The 19,594-nt window shown below is 34.9% G+C and overlaps 1 protein-coding gene across 4 annotated transcripts; it reads left to right on the top strand.

The window, feature by feature from the left end:
* The first annotated feature begins 4,915 nt into the window (after window positions 1-4,915).
* On the top strand, window positions 4,916-19,302 carry LOC140872819 (nudix hydrolase 3). Of its 4 annotated transcripts, XM_073275715.1 has the most exons (22): window positions 4,916-5,130; window positions 7,584-7,705; window positions 8,114-8,293; window positions 8,970-9,047; window positions 9,470-9,566; window positions 10,282-10,418; window positions 10,753-10,834; window positions 11,677-11,763; window positions 12,540-12,646; window positions 13,227-13,398; window positions 13,531-13,772; window positions 13,870-13,951; window positions 15,393-15,458; window positions 15,777-15,854; window positions 15,940-16,035; window positions 16,276-16,382; window positions 16,522-16,690; window positions 17,236-17,319; window positions 18,288-18,382; window positions 18,470-18,560; window positions 18,635-18,781; window positions 18,895-19,302. In XM_073275715.1, exons 2-22 carry the CDS (start codon window positions 7,629-7,631, stop codon window positions 18,955-18,957), a joined length of 2,337 nt encoding a protein of 778 aa, XP_073131816.1. In that variant the 5' UTR covers window positions 4,916-5,130; window positions 7,584-7,628; the 3' UTR covers window positions 18,958-19,302. The 4 variants fall into 4 exon arrangements, 3 of the variants coding, with proteins under 3 accessions (XP_073131816.1, XP_073131815.1, XP_073131817.1); XM_073275714.1 differs by lacking the exon at window positions 4,916-5,130 and having other exon boundaries at window positions 7,550-7,705; XR_012147922.1 differs by lacking the exons at window positions 4,916-5,130; window positions 18,635-18,781; window positions 18,895-19,302 and having other exon boundaries at window positions 7,550-7,705; window positions 17,207-17,319; window positions 18,470-18,512.
* Window positions 19,303-19,594: the final 292 nt, after the last annotated feature.

Raw genomic sequence — 19,594 nt, 5'->3', positions numbered from 1 at the left:
TTTTAATATGAACAAGATAGAGCCCACCCTTGAAGAGTTGGTCAATATGCTTGTTAATTATGAGGCCACAATCAAGAAAGAAAAACCTGTTCTGCTTTTGGGCTCGTCGTCTGGGACGAAAAAGGGAGCCCAAAACAAGGGAAAGAAGCGTTCTGCCCCTGCAGTTAAGAACAAGCCTAATAAGAAGCCATACAAGAAACCTGCTCAAGGGCCCAAAAGGTCAAATAAATCAGAACAAGTCTGTTTCCACTGCAATAAGCCTGGACATTGGAGGCGTAATTGCACTGAATATCTTGCCCAGAAGCATTCTGGACATGGTATGTTTTATATTGAAATTAATATCTCAATGAATTCTTCTTCTTGGGTATTGGATACCTGATGTGGTTCTCATCTATGCAATGATTTGCAGGTGATGACAAGAAGCAAGAAACTTAGAGAAGGTGAGACCTTTCTAAGACTTGGAGATGGAGCAAGGGTTGCTGCCAAGGCCAAAGGAGATATTATTTTAATATTAAACAATGATTTTAAGTTGTTTTTGAGAGATGTTTTGTATGTTCCTGATTTGGTTAAAAACATTATTTCTATTTCTATGCTTGATAGAGATGGTTATTCTTGTATTTTTGCAAAAGGTGTTTGCAATATATATAAGAATGAATGTTTGATTGGAACTGGTGAATTACAAAACGATCTCTATAACTTAAAATTAAAAGATATTTCATTGAACAATGTCCAAACAGTAACAACAACAAATAAAAGAAAACAAGATAGTCAAAACCCAGCACATATATAGCACGCTAGACTAGGTCATATTTCTCAAAGAAGGATGCACAAACTAGTGGGAGAGGGCATGTTCGACATGTCAGATATAAACTCTCTACCTACTTGTGAATCTTGTCTGAAGGGAAAAATGACCAAGACTCCCTTTAATGGGAATGTAGAACGTGCACATGGTCTTTTGGATTTGATCCACACAGACGTATGTGGCCCGCTAAATGTTAGCACTAAATATGGGCAGTCCTACTTCATTACCTTTACTGATGATTTTTTGAGGTATGGGTATGTTTATGTGATGAAATACAGGTCTGAAGCATTTGAAAAGTTCAAAGAATTCAGATCTGAAGTAGAGAAACAATTGGGTAAAAGTATTAAAACACTTCGATCTAATCGAGGTGGAGAATACTTGAGTACTGAATTTTTGGACTATCTTAAAGAGAATGAGATTCTCTCACAGTGGACTCCACCAGGAACACCACAATTGAATGGTGTTTCTGAACGTCGAAATCGAACATTGATGGACATGGTTCGATCTATGATGAGATTCACTGAATTGCCTAGATCGTTTTGGGGCTTTGCGCTTGAAACTGCGGCAATGTTGTTGAATAATGTCCATACGAAGGCAGTGGATAAAACACCATATGAGATATGGATGGGAAAAGTTCCCAAATATTCTTATCTAAGAATATGGGGATGTCCTGCTTACGTGAAGCAGACAGTGGGAGACAAATTGGATAGTAGATCCATTTTGTGCTACTTCGTGGGATATCCAAAGAACTCTGTTGGATATTATTTCTATCATCCAAAAGAAACAAATTTGTTTGTTTCTAGAAATGCCACCTTCTTGAAGAAGGAGTTTCTATTAGATAGAAAAGGCAAAATGATAGAACTCGAGGAAATTCGAGATACACCTACGACTGTAGAAGTTGAACCCAATATCCAACAGCCAGTAGTTGAGTCACACGTACCTTGAAGATCTGAAAGAATAATCAGACCGCCTGCAAGATATACGCTTCTTCATAAACAAGGCCATGATGAGCCTAGTGATGGATGTGATCCACGAAACTTCAAAGAAGCAATATCTGATGCTGAATCATCTAAATGGCTTGAAGCTATGCAGTCCGAAATGGACTCCATGTATTCGAACCAAGTATGGACTTTAGTAGATCCACCTGAGGGAATTGTTTCCATCGGATGCAAATGGATTTACAAGAGAAAACTTGGGGCGGATGGGAAGGTATTGACCTTCAAAGCAAGACTAGTGGCAAAAGGCTATACTCAAAGACAAGGAGTTGACTATGAGAAAACCTTTTCACCAGTCGCTATGTTCAAGTCAATTAGAATATTGCTAGCCATAGCTGCATGGTATGACTATGAAATATGGCAGATGGATGTGAAAACAGCATTCCTCAATGGAGACATTAAAGAAGAGATCTATATGTCTCAACCTGAGGGTTTCACATCAGTGGGAAGTGAGCATAAGGTATGCAAACTTCAGAGATCGATCTACGGTCTCAAGCAGGCATCTAGGAGTTGGAATCTCAGATTTGATAACACTATCAAAGAGTTTGGTTTTGTTAAAAATCCTGAGGAACCATGTGTGTACAAGAAAGTTAGTGGGAGTGCAGTGACATTCCTAATACTTTATGTTGATGATATCCTCCTCATTGGGAATGACGTAGGATTATTGCAATCAACTAAAGTATGGTTAGCAAGTAAATTCTCCATGAAAGACATGGGTGAAGCATCTTATGTATTGGGAATACAAATCTATAGAGATAGATCAAAGAAAATGCTGAAGCTCACCCAAGTCATGTATATTGATACCATACTTAAAAGATTCTCTATGGAAGAGTCCAAGAGAGGATACTTACCAATGTGTCATGGTGTTACTCTATCTAAATCAATGTGCCCTAAGACTGATGAAGAGATAGAGATGATGCCACGTGTTCCCTATGCATCAGCAATTGATAGTATCATGTATGGTATGATATCAACGCGTCCTGATATAGCATATGATTTGAGTGTTGCAAGCAGATATCAGGCTAACCCTGGTCCATTGCATTGGAAAGCCGTGAAAGATATTCTTAAGTACTTGAGAAGGACTAAGAATTTGTTCATGGTTTATGGGGGTGGAGAATTAAAATTGGAAGGTTATACTGATTCTAGATTTTAATGTGACGTGGATGATTCGAAATCGACTTTTGGTTTTGTATTCATGCTTAATGGTGCTGCTATCTCTTGGAAGAGTTCCAAGCAAGACACAGTTGAGGATTCCACCACTGAGGCCGAATACATAGCGGCATCTGCTGCAGCCAAAGAGGCAGTTTGGATTAGGAATTTTGTCCAAGAGTTGGGCGTTATTCCAAATGGAGTTGATCCAGTCCCGGTGTACTGTGACAACACTGGTGCCATTGCTCAGGCAAAGGAACCAAGGTCTCATCAGCGATCCAAACACATACTGAGAAAATTCCACATCATTCGGGAGATTGTGGGAAGAGGAGACATATCAATCGAGAGAGTTGCCTCTACAGATAATGTTGCTGATCCACTAACAAAGCCCTTGCTAGGACCATTGTTTGAGAAGTATCGCGAAACAATGGGATTAAAACTAATGAGTAGTTGGCTTTAGGGCAAGTGGGAGATTGTTAGAGTAGATGCCCTGCAAGACAAATGTTGGTCAGGGATTTTATTGACTCAAGTGTAATAACAATCTTTATTTTAATATAATTAATCTTTTATCTGGCATTTTCTTTATCTGTATATCCATGCAAGTTGCATAGATAAAGACCTTGAATATACTATAGTAAGATATGAGGTTGTACATGTTATGGCAATTATGAAACACATATTATTAATTACTGTATATTCTAAATCAAGTTCCTAGTCGATTGAGCCGTCCGAAATAAGGATAAGGATCGCTCGAGCTCGAGACTAGAATATGTGATGATGTGTACCACGTTTCATTGGTATGGACATAGAGATGTTCAATCATACAGATTGGTGCTCATACGATGAGTTCACTGAACTACCCTTCCTCGGACTTCCCAAGTGGTTATCATTCATCGAGTGGATAAGTCCGTGGTTATGGTTGTACACCATTAGTCCTTACGAACCGGGACAACACTGAGGCTCTACATGCTAGGACTTTACTTTGACTCGTTTACCGACTCCATGAGGGTCATCAGGTGGCGAGGTTGGGTACAGTTGCGACACATGTAGGAGCCAATGCATTGTAGTCGGGGATTCACCGCTCACCTATGGGTGTGGATATCCTATGTGATAAAATGAGATAATAGTGCATGGAATCTCTGGCCAGAGTGTAAGATGTGTAGTAGAGTAAATTGTTTACCATGTTACACATGCGATGCCACTATGTATTCTCAAAGACATCACATCGTTATTGAAATTCACGTGCAACCCTCGATGAACCAATGGTTGCAGTTTCGATCGGGATATATGAGATGAAGGGACTGTACTGTACGTTAACCATAATCGACTGGTTCTTGCAGGCACTATCAGTGATACCTAGGGAATCATGGGGCGGTGCTACTTAACGCTCTTACCATGATTCGATGGGTTAAATCAGAAATGAGTTCGGACATTTTATGATCAAGGAGTTGATGCATAGAATGAGGCTAATAAGGGTAAGCCTGGACCCACAACTAGCTGTATCCCTGAACCATTGAGGGTTACACAAGTACTGGTTTTCCTGTTCCTGTTGAGATAATAAATTCAAAGAGTTGAATTTATGATAAACAAATTTGACTGGATTGATAGATAAGCTTTATAAATGATTTATAAAGGCTTATAGAAATTTTGAGAGCAATATTAATTAAAAAGGGTTTAATTAATTTTTTCAAGTAAGACTTGGAGATAAAGATCCATAATATATATATATATATATATTTATATATATTCGATATATATATAGATATATAATATAATATAATATATTTATATATTATATTATTGTGGGACCTTATGTTTATATTATATTATTATATAATATATTTAAAAAAAAAAGAATTGAATGAGTTACATAAATTGATTGAGGGGAATAATTGAAAGCATTATTTAGCTTTCTTTTTTCGGCTCTCTGTTCTTTCCTTTGGCTCTGGTATTCGACAGAAGAAATGATACGATCATTTCTTCAATTCAAAATTCTCAATGTTAAATTTCTTCTTCTTTTAAGTGCAATTTAGAAGAGGAACAGGGAATCCGGTCGTGTACCTGATTCGAAGATTGAAGAAAGGTGAAACTCCAGTTGATTGTTCGTAGGGATTTACAACAAGAGCTATTTTCGAAATTGTTTCGAAATAGTTGGAGCCATCGTCAATCTTTTAAGATTGATAGGTATAAATCTTTTAACACCTTATAAACTTTATTTAAACCATACGAGTGTCCAAGAATATTTTGAATGTCAAAATTAAAATTTTAAACTTCCGCTGCGTCTTGGGCATGATAGAGATCCGAGATCCAACATCACTCTCTTGATCTCTCTATCTCGTTATCTCTTCTGATCGGTCCGAGCACTCCTATAAATAGATCTTCAATATATTTCCATAAATAAGAACCTACAAAGTATGAAAACAATATATCATCCGAATCAAATGTTTCGTATCAAAATATAACTGATATTACCAATTTTAACACTTGTTCTAAGAAAGGCAAAACTATAAATATAGAAATTGAATGCAATAAGGAAACAATTCAAAAGACACGTGCACGACATGTTCTTTCAGTGTCAATAATAAACACGTAATTATTGAGTTCTACAGTACTACGTGTGGCTTGAACTTGGTTTATAGCCAGTTTAATTATTGAATTCTATAGATTATGCGTGAGTCTGTGGCTGAAAGTGTTCTGCCTAGCAAGTTGCATATGTAATTCGAAGCATTAAGACTTGAGCTAGCTATAAGCTATTTGTCTATGAAATTAATTATGATATGTAGTTTGGCCAGATACATTAATTGACCCATTTTTCTAAATAACTTATGGCCTCAAATAATCAATTATCTCGAAGTAAAAAAAATAACTTCATATTCAAAAATTAAAGCAATTAATTATATCTATATATTCGAGAGATTCTATACTCCATTAGGGAGTAACACTCCTGTGAGACGGTCTTATCTGTGAGACGGGTCAACCCTACCCATATTTATAATAATAAGTAATACTTTTGACATAAATTGTAATACCTTTTAATGGATAACTCATACAATAGATTCGTCTCATAAAAATGACCCTTGAGACAGTCTCATAGGAGTTTTTGCCTCCATTAGGTATGCAGTGAAGCATAGAATCTTTCCCATTTATTTTTTTAAATAAGGTTATAAAAAGCGTGAAGCGCGTCGAACCGTGAAGGTCAAACTTCAAGTTTTTCAAGCTTAAGCGACTTAGAACGAGCTTAAGCGTAAAAAAATGTTTTCAATTTTTACTATAATTTTAATTTTTTTTAAGACAAACATTAAATAAAATGTTAGATTAACAATAAATATATGATTTAATAGATAATTTAAGTTCTAAACTATAAATATACATATTTATAAAAATATTTTCATTTAAAAAATAAATAAAATCTTCCGTTCTAAAAAGCGGTCGCTTAATCGAACTCAAGCGTATTAAAGCTTAAGCAAGATTAAGCGTCGCTTAAGTGAGCTTTTTAGAACACTGCTTCTAAAGCTTGTTTTCGAAAAAAAAAACAAAAAAACAACTTATTAGTATTTTTTAAATAAGACCATATCTTGTTTTATTTCTCTCTTTGCTTTATTTGTCAAGTTTTGATTTTAGCACGTCGGCTTTTTGTCTTTTTTTTTTCTTTAAAAGATTAAGATTCTAGTTTTTTTATATTATTATTATATTACGTTTGTATTGCATTAACTTGTTATTGCCATATCAACAATTGTCAAAAATCAAACCATAAATGACTAAGAATAAAATTTGATAGCATCTAATATCAAAACAAATACACATCATTAATATTGCAAAATTCCAAATATTGTAGCCATTAATCGGGAATCATTTACATTTCAACATAAAAGTGTCGGTAAAACCATGAAAATGGGGGTCAGTCTATCCTACCCCATCAAACAGTGCTTGGGTGGGGATTCAACGGCCTGGATCAAACTACAGATAAAATGATTTGATTTGTCGCGTGATCCGATCTGTTGATGCTGACAGACTGAACAGTGCCCGTCTGCTAGCATAGACTGAGCCGAAAATGGATTGGTCTCTTGGCTACATCCGTCACGTCAAATAAGTAGATTAGATTGAGAATTTTTCAACTCGTCTAATCGAACAACAAATTACGATAACTTGTTCCAATCAATCAAATATAATTAACAATTGACAACTCAATATAAATTTTCAACTCGTCTCATGAAATAATGAGTTACGATCCCGCTCATTTCAACTATTAAAATATAACTAAAAAAATAACTCATGCCATTTCAAATTGTTCAATAGAATAAATTGATAGTTTAATCGTTTAGGAACAGTAGATAATTTAAAACAACTTATTTTTTTAAAGTGTTTTTCTTAAAAAGTTATGTGTTTGGTTACAATAGCCGTTTTTTTAAAAAATACTTATTTAAGCTCAAATAAGTGCTTTTTAAAAGCCATAAATTTTGAATTTTTGACTTATGTTATGTTTTAATTTAAAAAATATCTTTTTAACATTTATTCCACCACTCAAACTGCTTATGCTTTTTTTTTTTTTTTTTTTTTTTTAATAAAAACACTTTCAAAAGCTTATTTACTCAAATGTGTTTAATTTAACATCTCCGATTCATCGTCAACTCATGTAGAGACCCATTTCGCTGTCACTCTTTTCTCTAGCCGTCGGACAAGAAATGGCGGAGGATCATATTGAAGAGCACCTTGATGTACTGACCAAAATTGGGGAGAAAACTGGCATCTCCAAACCCAGGTAAACCCCTTCTCTTTATAAAGTGAAAAATGAGAAGATATTGAAGGAAAAGTGTTGATTTTGTCGTGTATTCTTTGAATCCTCATCTCTCGTGCTCGTGGGATGTTTTTATATTTTCTTTCATTTTCGTTTCCTTTCTATTTCAATGAGTTTTTGTGGTCGTTTGCTTTTTCGTCTGACGATAGGATGAGCTATGTTAGTTCTATTGTTTATATTTTAATGCAAGGGATGATTTTGGGATTTCATGGTGGGCTATGGAAATTTGTTGACACTGTATTTTAAGTGTTATTAATTATAAAACGCGGTGTTTAATCCTCAAAGTTTGCTTCGCCCGTAGAATCTATTGCCATTTGCGAGCATTGTTGAATATATTTCTCCTGTGGTTATATAGTGAGTGTGATTCTATAGGGGAGATGTCCACAGAGATGGCGATTATCATCGGGCTGTTCATGTGTGGATATTTGCTGAGAGCACCCAAGAACTCCTCCTTCAACTACGTGCTGAATGCAAAGACTCGTGGCCTGGGCAGTGGGATATTTCTAGTGCAGGTCATATTTCTGCTGGTGATTCTTCTCTTGTCACAGCAAGGTATTCCTTATCTATTTTTGTTGATTATGGTAGAATCAAATGGTTTTTCTTGCATTGCCAGTGCAGAAAGTTAGAGGCTTTGAGTCTCAATTAGTTTCATCCTTTCCCGGTTGTTTATGATTCAATGAGTCATGTTCCATGATCATCTTTCGTATCATAAATATGACTAGTATTGGTGACCAGTAAATAAAGACTGAGGTCCTACAAGAGATCGAGTTTCGACGATGGTTCCTATTAGTGCCCCCTGCAGATTTATTGTACAAACATTTTACTTTTCTACTTTGATGTCTGATTTACCTGACATAAGTATATAGTCAAGGAAAGCCTGGTTTTGGAAATGGTGAAATAATAAAAAGTAGAGGTCATTCCTTATGTCAAAAGTCTACATGAAATTTACTGAATATTGAAGCATTGGACATTGACTAAATATAAATACTTGTCTGGAACGTTAATTTCATTAGTACTGCAAAGATACTACAGATAAAGCCAGGTGCTGCATATCTGTTCTGTGATAGGCTGTTTAAATGCATGAGCAAAATATACATAGTTTTATCTGCTTTTTTTAAAACTGTTTACCCTTGTACTGTCTCCTTTTGCTTATAACTTGGTAGACGCACTCTGCATCTCTGCTTACTTCAATTAGGGAACATTGCTCATCTCCCATTGATGCTTGCAGGAGGGAACTGCATGAAGAGCTTGGTATTATGCTTCCAAAGGATGCATTTGAACTACTATTTGTTTTTCTTCAAGAGTGGTTGGTCTCTAAAATCTCAAAATGAGTAATCTGCTAATCTTGTTTAACTTTTCATCTTTTCACGCCCAGTGGTGAACACCAGTCATCAGTAATTGGTAGGTCTGTAATGTCTGTTTGCATTCTTTTTGTGAATAACCAAATTCGTCTGTCATGCAAATTTTTTTTTTTGCCGAAACTAAATCCATCAATGAATATTTATATCATGAAAACTATTATTGCAAATACATTCACGTATCTCGTTGTGTTATTTGATTTCATGTTTCTAGCCATTATTATTTCATTTTTTTTTTCGTTGTAAAATAGTGTTAGCCTTGGTTCATTAGCAGAAGAAATCAATTTAAATCAACTTATTTGTTACTCCTATGGACAAATGTTTGCTAACAAAGCTGTTCATTTTGGATATGTTCTTGATATAATTGCAGTGTCATAAATGACGGCAAATTCATTAACAATGAATACAATGATGTGTACCTTGTCACAACCATAGATCCTATTCCGTTGGAGGCGTTTACTCTACAGGTCAGGAGGTTTTAACTCATCGGTTCAAGAATGTTCAACCTTTTTCTCTAAATTTTGCATAATGCCTCATCTAGTTAGAAAACACTAGTTACAAAACATTAAACAATGTTCTCATGCTTGTTAGCAAAACGAATGTCGTCCCACAGTTTTGTCTTTTTAATATATTGTTTCATGGTTGATATTATTAGTGATTTAAGAAAATGAGAGAATTTAATAAAAGGTGACAATAGAAACCAGAGGGGTATCTACTCATTTTATTCTTTTCCGGTACACCTGAATTTTTTACTTTGTATCTGAAGCATCCATTGTACTCTACACACTTGTGTCGGGCTTAAGTTGCATCTCACATTTATCTTTTCACGACATATATATATTTTTAAGCAGAGTTTCTGACTAGTATACACCAGTAATCCCTCTTTTTTGTCAATGACTTCTTTCTTCACTTGAAATAACTTCATTTTGTCGTGCCGATCGAGATTCAGTTCTTGCTAATCAGTGACACTGGCATTTACCAAGTACTCGTGATTTCATATTCTGCGAAACATTCCTGAAGTGTTTTCTGTCTCTGTTATTATTGCCATTCCTCAATCAAATGCCTATCTATGTTGTATTATCACCACAGTTACCGGGTTTCGATTGCTGATATTATCTCTTCCATGTTATTTTTCTTATGGAAGCCTTTTGATGCCAATGCTTTGTTCTATGCTTTTTGAAGGAGTCTGAGGTGTCAGCCATTAAATATATCTCCTTAGAGGAGTATAGAAACTTGCTTCTGAAAGAAGATCCGCAGTATGTACCCTATGATGTAAATAATGATCAATACGGCCAGCTCTTTGAAATTTTGGCAAAAAGGTATGCTATGGAGAGTTTTGGATTTTCTCCAAATTGTCTCTTGTTTTTTATCCATAGCGAAATAGATAACCCTTTTGTTTGCCCTTGCATTCGCAGTTTGTCAATTTCAGAACTATAGTATTTTGACTTTTTATTATATGCTATGTTTAGTAACTCAAAATTTTATTTATTTCATTTTGTATTATAATAGGCTTGTAAAATACCATTTTTTAAACTGTTCTTCTGGTATATTTTTATGTCATATGATATGTTCAACACCTCTAGAGTAAAGTATTCAATGTCTCTTATGCACTTCTCATTTAACTTCATGATATAATTTTTGCTTATATTCTAGGTATAAACAAAATGCTGAAGCACGTGCTTTGATTCTACAGAAGCAGCTAAATCGTTATGCTCCAGTATCACTTGAAGCAGAGGTTTAACTTTGATACCCTATCTTATCCCCTCCCAAATGTTAGCAAAGGATGTATGGATAATTCAAGTGTACGAGATGTTGACTACTTCATGCAAATGCTCACAGCCAAGAGCAAGGTTCTAAAATTCGCTAGGCGCTAGTCGGGCCAGACCAGCGCCTAGGCGGGGACTAGGCACCGCTAGGCGGATTCCTCGGTATAACATAATAAATCAAATATTATAACTCCAACACGATAACATCAAATTTAATATGAGTTAAAAATGACATAACTAATAAAATTCCACAAATTTGGTCTACTTCTTCTTCTCCATAAATTTCTCTACTTATTATTCTCCATATTTTTCTTCTCTTTTATTTGGAAACGACGTTGAAAGGGTTTTTGTGGAAGGGTAATAATTTTTTTTTGTCATTTTTTTACTGGGCTTATGAATTAAAAGCCCAAAAAAAAAATTCATTTCCGCCTAGGGCTGCCTAGAGGCCGCCTAGAGCCCGCCTAGGCCCGCCTAAGTCCGCCTAGGACGCCTAGGCTGGCCGACTAGCACTTATTCGGTGCTGTCGGCTGGTGCCTAAGCGCCTAGGCGGGGTGCCTAGGCCGATTTTTAGAACACTGGCCAAGAGTGATTGTAGGAACTGCGTGCCATAACATTCACTTTTATTCCCTTTGTTTTTCGTGGTTTAATTTGTAAAATTTTTTTATGCAAGCACAAAAAAATACCGGGCCTTTTATTTTTCGATCCGAAAGAGAAAACTGAATATTGTTATATTGTATGACTCATTTTCATCAAGAAAATACCTCATAGATGCTGCCCGCACTTGGTTAATTTGTTCTCATGTGCTTGACAGTTAACGGGGCTCAGCAGTGCAGACAAGGACGCCCTGAAACTAATTATTAAGGCTGCAAGAATCATGGACCAAATTTTCTTTCATCAGGTTATTTTTTATGCCATTACTATATCAGAAATTGATATTTTTTTATACATGCCTGTTTTACAGGGGGAATGACTATGTTTCAGATGAAACTAATTCTAACAATTTCAATGCAGAATGCATGTTCCAAAATTGAGGTGCAATCAAGTGGAATAACTTGCATATCTAGAGCTTGAGCATCTTGTGCCATATTATTCATCTTCATTTTTTTATTCTGATTTTTTTTTATGTTTCTATTTAAATTCTGAGGTTATGGGGCCAGTTATACACAATTCAAAGTAGTTGTGATGTTAATTGAAAAACCTGCAGTTAGGTTTCATATTTTTGTTGCATGTGGTCTGAGGTCGTGTAAATCATCATTTCATAAAATATTCCCTGGGAATTACGAGTAACTGCTTAGGTGGCAGCTGAAACTTTCAGATTCAGTTTCATATCATTATGATAAGACACTATGATGACACGGATCAAGCTGTTGTTCCTGGATCTTGATCATTACAAACATAAAAGTTTACACATTTTGGTTGAATAATGCATTTGACAAAAGGGCTCTTAAAATGAAATCTGGGATCATATTATTTGTTTCATAGACTGTCCGTTGTTCATCTTAGCTGGCATGGAATTCACAAACACAAACTCTCTCTCTCTCTCTCTCTCTCTCTCTCTCTCTCTCTCTCTCTCTCTCTCTCTCTCTGACATGCATGGCCTGGCTTGTCGAATACTTTGATGAACTATTTCCTCAATCTCTATTTAGATTTCGTCTTCTATCTTGATGAGAACAGGTTTGGTGCAGCAATCCATCTCTAAGAGATTGGCTAGAGCAGCATGCTGATGAATCTCAGTTGGACAAATTGAAATGGATGTATTATCTGGTCAACAAGAGTCCATGGTATGTTTGCTCCATATGATGCTTCTTGGCCTTATGTCCCAGTCCCACTAATACTTTATACATCTATAATCCATCTATGCATCTATTCGACTATCTATCATTAGGTGTCCAAAGGACTACAACCAGTTGGCATTTCTTCCACTAGTTCGCTAAACATAATAATCTCCATATATATCTCTCTAGCCGTCTGTTATTATGCCAGAGGATTATGTGTGGCAACTTGGGGGATTTTGTCGTTTTCCTGGGCAATCTAAAGTATTTCTGTTTATTTTTATTATTTGAACGACCAAGGAAATAGTACAACTATTGTGCGGATACATCTTTGGCAATATTTGTCTGTATCTTTCCTCTTATCCTCTTGCTCGAAAGCATACAAAAAACACTAGCACAACTTTTATTCGTTCTGGAAATGTTGCTATTGGTTCACTTTAGATTTTTTGGTGAACCTCAATTTTATCAGGTTCACAGTCTCTAGACATCAGGTTTAGAATTTCCTATTTCATGAAATCTTTACTTTGACTTTTTCTGTTCATAACCTTGGTATTCTCTAGGTCTCACCATAACCATGCTCCCATTGCAGGTCCTGTTTGGACGAAAATGAGGCTTTTTTGACTACTGCAGACTCCGCAGTGAAGCTGCTTTCTGAAGCTACAAAGTCAGTGGCAGGGTGGAAAGGTGTTGAATATAGAATGGCATTTCCTGTTGTGAAACCATCTGGCGCTAATTTTTATCCTCCAGATATGGATAAAATGGTATTTATCATGTGTGACAAAAGATAATCGGGCTTGACATCGATTTAATCTACTTTTGTGACATTTCATGTGGACTCCATTGTGGTGGTCACAAGACACAACTCAGATTAAATTTTCTTTTCTTGTTTGTAGGAATTTGAATTATGGAAAAATAGTCTCCCAGAGGAACAGAAAAAATTAGCCACTGGCTTTTTCAATGTTATCAAAAGGGAAAGTGAAAGAGTCTTGGATAATTCAGTATCATCCTCCATATCTGAATGTACTGGTGATGCTCATGATCTATATATTGTCCCTTACTCTGAGGAATACCGTTCTTTCTTGGAAAAAATAGCTTTTCTATTGCACAAAGCTGGGGATTTTACCAACTTTTCCAGGTGCACTGTGCTTGTTCATCATATTTTAATAAGGTATATTGCTTGGGCAACACTAACTTGGTTTTTGATGGCTGGTTTCTACTTTCTACTGTTGCAGTTTGAAGAAACTTTTGCATAGCAAGGCTGATGCTTTGCTGTCAAATGAATACTATGATTCCGATATAGCATGGATGGAACTGGTTAGTTCATCAGAATTATGATTCATTTTAACATTATTGTAGCTAAATTTGCCCTCTAACGAGAAAGTTTTTAAGTTTCATGGCAAAAGTTATATGGCAGGAGAACATTTTTGTTATTCTTTATTTAGTGCAGTGAGCTAGACAGCTAGTGCAGTGATCGTTTACCTTTTAAATTCTTTTTAGATACAAAAAGACAAAAACAGAAGAATCTCTTGTATTAGTTAACTGAAGATTGTCGGGAAAAGATTAAGGTCAGGGTTCCTTGTTGGTTTCAGTCGACAGTTGATTTTAAATCATTATTTGTGTCTGATCTTTCTACGGATTGGAGTCTTATTATTTGTTAGTTCTTTGTTGAGTTGACCTCCGGTCCATCATCTTTATTTCTAATATTAATATTCTCAGTTTCTTATAAAAAATAATCTCCTGTATTAGTGAAAGATTTTATTGCAAATGTTTGGTTTTAACTTTTATTTTTTTGAGGAAAAGTTTTTAGAAATATTATGAGAAATGGCTTAAGGAGATAAAAGGTATCTTTTGCATTATTTTCTAGACAGAGAGTTTTTACTGTGCGTATCAAATTATATAAGATTTTGTTTAGTAAATATTATTAGCTTATGTTTGAACATATTTGTAATTTTGTATGCATGATTATTAGAGTGAGATATTTTAAGGTATAGTATATTATTGATTAAAATATTATATGATGATTATATTTTTAGGAATTGGTGAAACGTTGAATTAATTATAATGATTTTGTTGGAAGTATAGAGATTGATAAAAAGATACTTCTGGGAAAAGATTGAAAATGAGGCAATGATATTTTATTTGACGTTGGGAATGATAAACTGGTTTGGTGGATGAATGAGGCGTATGATATTTCTGGCATTGCAGAAAACACTCAACCATACACTTTACCGCATAAATTTGAAATTACACACGAAATTAGATGCAGATGAGGAAATTTCTGGTTCATATTTGCATCTTTCATTGTGTATATATTTTTTAATTGACACTAATTGTTTTCTTTGTTCCAATCTGTCTAGTTGTATTAGTATATGATTAACTTGTAAAGCCCATTTCTGGTAGCCATTATTGTTCATGTCTTTTGTGGGTGAAACCACAATGACCACTTTTGCATTTTGGGCGTTCATAATTTTACTCTTGATCTGAGCAACTGGCAGAGAGTAGTGATTAACAAACAGGCAAAAAATAAAATTTGGGGGTACTTAGATTTCTTGCAATATTCTGATGTAAGAGGAAGAAACAGATGTGAAAATGTTATTCTTAGTGTTTGCTTTTTATGATGATATAATTTTCATTAGCATCTTATAAACCGTTTCATGACTCTGTAGAAAAGTTTAAGATATGCTCTGTTTGCCTTCATGATTACACTCCATTGAGCCGAAAATTTATTTGCTTTGTTTTTAATTCTCTCTTCAAGGATTCAAAGCTGGATGTTACCATTGGCCCATATGAGACATATGAAGACACAATTTTTGGATACAAGGTATTCTTCATGGTCACCATAAATAAGGGCATTGTTTGTAGTGAAACTGCCTTTACTTTTGTTTTCCTATCCTGTATGAATATGCTCACATAACTCAGTCATTTAACTCAGCGAGAGGTACAAGCTACAAAGCAATGACTTCCATAAAAATTTCCTGAACTGGTCATATGACTGCTGATGACTCTAGACATATTTTGCATGGAATTATACTCATGACCACACAACTAACCCCAGAATATTGTTTGGATACCCAAAAATATTATGTTTTTATGATTGTTTTCTCCCTAGTGTTGTACCTTATATACTGTTTGCCTCTAGGCTACTTTTGAAGCTTTCATTGGAATTCGTGATGACAAAGCGACTTCACAAATCAAATTATTTGGTGACCATTTGCAGGTGCCCCATTCATTTGTTCCTTGTGATTAAACACGGTACTCGTTTCAGTCTTTCATTCATTCTTCAGTAAGTTATACCTTTGTAGGTTCTGGAGAAGAATCTTCCAATGGATGATGTTTACAAGTCAGAAGATGTTATCGCAGCTCCAATTCGAGTTGTGCAGCTTGTTTACAATGCTGGGGTGAGTGTTTTGAGTTGTATATGCTTGGTTTTTTTGTGGGCGTACTTTCTATCCATATGATTGTTGTTGGGTAGCAGTAATTGCATTATGGCATAGTGATCAAAATATAGCCTACAACTGCTCTACAGTTAAAAAAATTCAATTGCATTATGAGTTATGACCACTTATTATAGTTTTTGATGCGGTAATAAGTGTTTGGTTCTACAATGTGTAATTATTAATGACTTCAACATCTAGCAGGATGTGAAGGGCCCACAGACAGTTGCGTTTAATCTTCCAAATGATGAAAGAATAGTTAAAGATCGAGGAACCTCAATGGTCATGCTAAAAAATGTTTCAGAATCAAAGTACAGCTTCCTCCCTTGCAGTGTAATCTATTAAATGTTTTCTATCACATAAGTTCAGAATGGGCTCTAAGGTTGGAATCATTAGGAAATATAGCTTTATTGTGAGATGTTAAGGTTTCAGCTTACCTCCCTTGGCCAGGTTCAAGCTTATTCTTCAACCTATTTCTGAAGTATGCATAGCTGAGGAACAAAGGAAGTATGTGGACTTTGACTCTTTCTTCACTCACACAATTTGTCACGAGTGTTGCCATGGTATTGGACCTCATACAATACAGCTTCCAAATGGGCAGACATCGACAGTGAGATTGGTCAGTTGCATTTGTTATTGTATTAAAATTTCCTTTGACTTGCAGTCTTGCACCTTTATTTTGGTACCCTTCTACTATATCTGGTTTTGGAACAATAAATGGATCGAATCTGTCTCATGTGTCAAGAATATTTTGACATCTGTAACACATTTTCATGTTTCAACCAGGTTATTTGCATATGATGGAGGTGATATATGGGTGCCAAATATGTTCAGTATAGCGCATGAAATGTGCACTGTCTTTAAGGACCCAAATAATTAGAGCATGGGCTTTTAAAAATATTCTCCATCAATAATCACGTGATCCTACTACCTTCCAATCAATCATCCTTTTTTTTTCGTCTTGATGAAGTGATAGATTGTTCAGTCATCTGTAAAATATTATGTTATGTGTATGTCAGGGGAAAGGATGCTATGACATACATCTGAAAAGTAATGAACCTGGACTTTCTCTGTTTTTCATTGTTTTTTCCCCGGATAATCGCCTGCATATTTTCCTTGACCCTTATGCTGACAGTCAAAGGAACACTGTTTGTATGAACCCAGGAGTTGCAAGAACTTCACTCAGCTCTTGAAGAAGCTAAAGCTGACATCGTTGGCCTTTGGGCCTTGAGATTTCTTGTTAACCAGGTAACAATGATCTTTGAATAACATTTCCATGGTCGTTCTTCGATTATGATTTTTGCTAATAGTCCATGCCTCGGTGTGATATTAAGTAAAAGGAGCTGGAGATTTTCAATGTCTTGTAACGTTTTTTCTGTTCAATTGATTTTTCTTCAGTATGTTTCATATTTTACAACTCGATTGAAATTATATGTCTAACTATATGTTGTTTATGTCCTGTATTTTATTTTTTTTTGAGGAAAGCTTTTATTTTTATTTGTCAATAACTGGAGAGAATTGTAGGGAATGATTAATGAGGTCAAACTAAGTTTTACTTGCAGAAAAGCTAAATTTATTTAATCAATTATTACATTATTTGAAGATCTGAATTCCAATTGAACAACTGATGCATCTCTCTAAAATTGCATACATGATATAAGGATTTTAGCAAATAAGTTTTCATATTCGTGAATGGTGATGCATGGTTCCATTATTTCAAAGTTTTCTTCTGATCTTGCTTTTTGCGAAGTGAGACCTGTAGCTTCTTCTAGGACCATTATAGTTTGTCATCTTGACTTGCTGAATAATCAGTGTCAGCTGATTGATAAAGTGTTTCCAGCATACATTTTTCGTTCAGGATTGAATGTTATTTATTTATTTTTTAAAGCAAAGCCTATTTTGTTTAATACTAGAAAGCAATCGAATGTTATTTGTAATAACCCATCTCATATTAGATTGTGGGAGACTTTTGAGAAAATTCAATGATCTATTTTTGCACCTTGAATCAATCAATTTTATACTAATTAATTGTGAGCAGAGTCTATTGTGGAGAGGCTTACACAGTTTCCTGTGGGCCAGGGACGTGATATTATCACTTCATTCTTGAAATTATCATATTAAAATATTACCAAACTTTTTCATTAGTCTGAGAAGTATTCCTCTTAAACTATAGGAATTTCGGACATACTAAATGCAACTTTATAATCTGTGGCCAGGACCTGCTCCCAAAAACGCTGATAAAATCTATGTACGTCTCGTTTCTAGCCGGCTGTTTCCGTTCAGTACGTTTTGGTTTAGAGGAAGCTCATGGGTAAGCCAAGCCATGATCTTTCTTTGTATTCCTACTCTAGATTTTGCATCAAGAATTCATTCCACTAACTCTGCTTGATATGACCAGGAAAGGACAAGCACTGCAATTCAACTATCTGTTTGAAAAGGGCGCCTTTGTTCTACATCATGATGGAACGTTTTCTGTCGACTTCAATAAGGTATGATCTGCGGAAGACTCACCTGTTTTCTGACTCCCTTTGAAATGAATCGAGTTATTGTTTTCCTTATCAAGGTTGAAGATGCGGTCGAGTGCTTGAGTCGGGAGATTCTAACGATACAGGCGAAGGGTGACAAAGGAGCGGCAAAATCCCTTCTTTCGAAGCATTGCATGATGACACAACCATTGAAATCAGCACTTGAAAAATTGGAAATGATCAAGGTATGCATAGGCCTCAATTAACGCTAGATTACAGAGGTGTTACACAATTTTATTTTATTTTTAAAAAAAAATCCCTTTTTTTTAAAAAATAATTTATTTTTCACCAAATCCAGGTTCCTGTGGATATATTGCCGCATTTCCCTATTGCGGATGAAATCTTGAGCAAGGATGTCTGATTGGATTTAGCAATTACACTGGAACGGAGAAGATACTCTTGGAGGCTTGGAGCAAATGAACTAACACTTTTCAAATAAAAAAACTATTTTTTGAGCAATCATTTTTATAAATAAGATAAAATTAAAAAATTGTTTAGCTGATAATGAATTCCTTCAAATTTTAAGGGGAAGTCGGAACGGAACACAAATTTCCTAGTGGTTTATAATCTTAGTTGTACTTGTCATCAATGATGGGCATATATTATTACCTTGTGAGGTTCAAACTTCAAATATTGAACAATTATTGCTATTTAATTGAGATAAAATTTATAGCAGTAAGTTTTAATAAACAAATTATTACTTTTCGTTATCTATGCAAATCATTAGATTGCTTGGTATGATTGCAACATTGTTAATAATAATTTTTTTTTAAAAAAAAACACATATTTTCCAAATAATTACAAATTTCAGTAAAATAACTGTAAATATTTTCAATATAATCTTTCCTAATTTTATATAAAAATTAACTAAATTTCAAACAAACTCTATAAACTCGTATAATGTAAACCAAAAAAAAAATACTACATACTAGCAAGCAACACACAATAATTTATGAATATAAGTTGTTAACATTATTAATTATTTTTAAAAATATTTA

Source organism: Henckelia pumila, unplaced genomic scaffold (assembly GCF_033568475.1).
Source record: "Henckelia pumila isolate YLH828 unplaced genomic scaffold, ASM3356847v2 CTG_477:::fragment_2:::debris, whole genome shotgun sequence".
Taxonomy (NCBI): Eukaryota; Viridiplantae; Streptophyta; class Magnoliopsida; order Lamiales; family Gesneriaceae; genus Henckelia; species Henckelia pumila.
The sequence above is the reverse complement of the archived record's forward strand: the minus strand, read 5'-3'. Positions and strand labels throughout refer to the sequence as shown.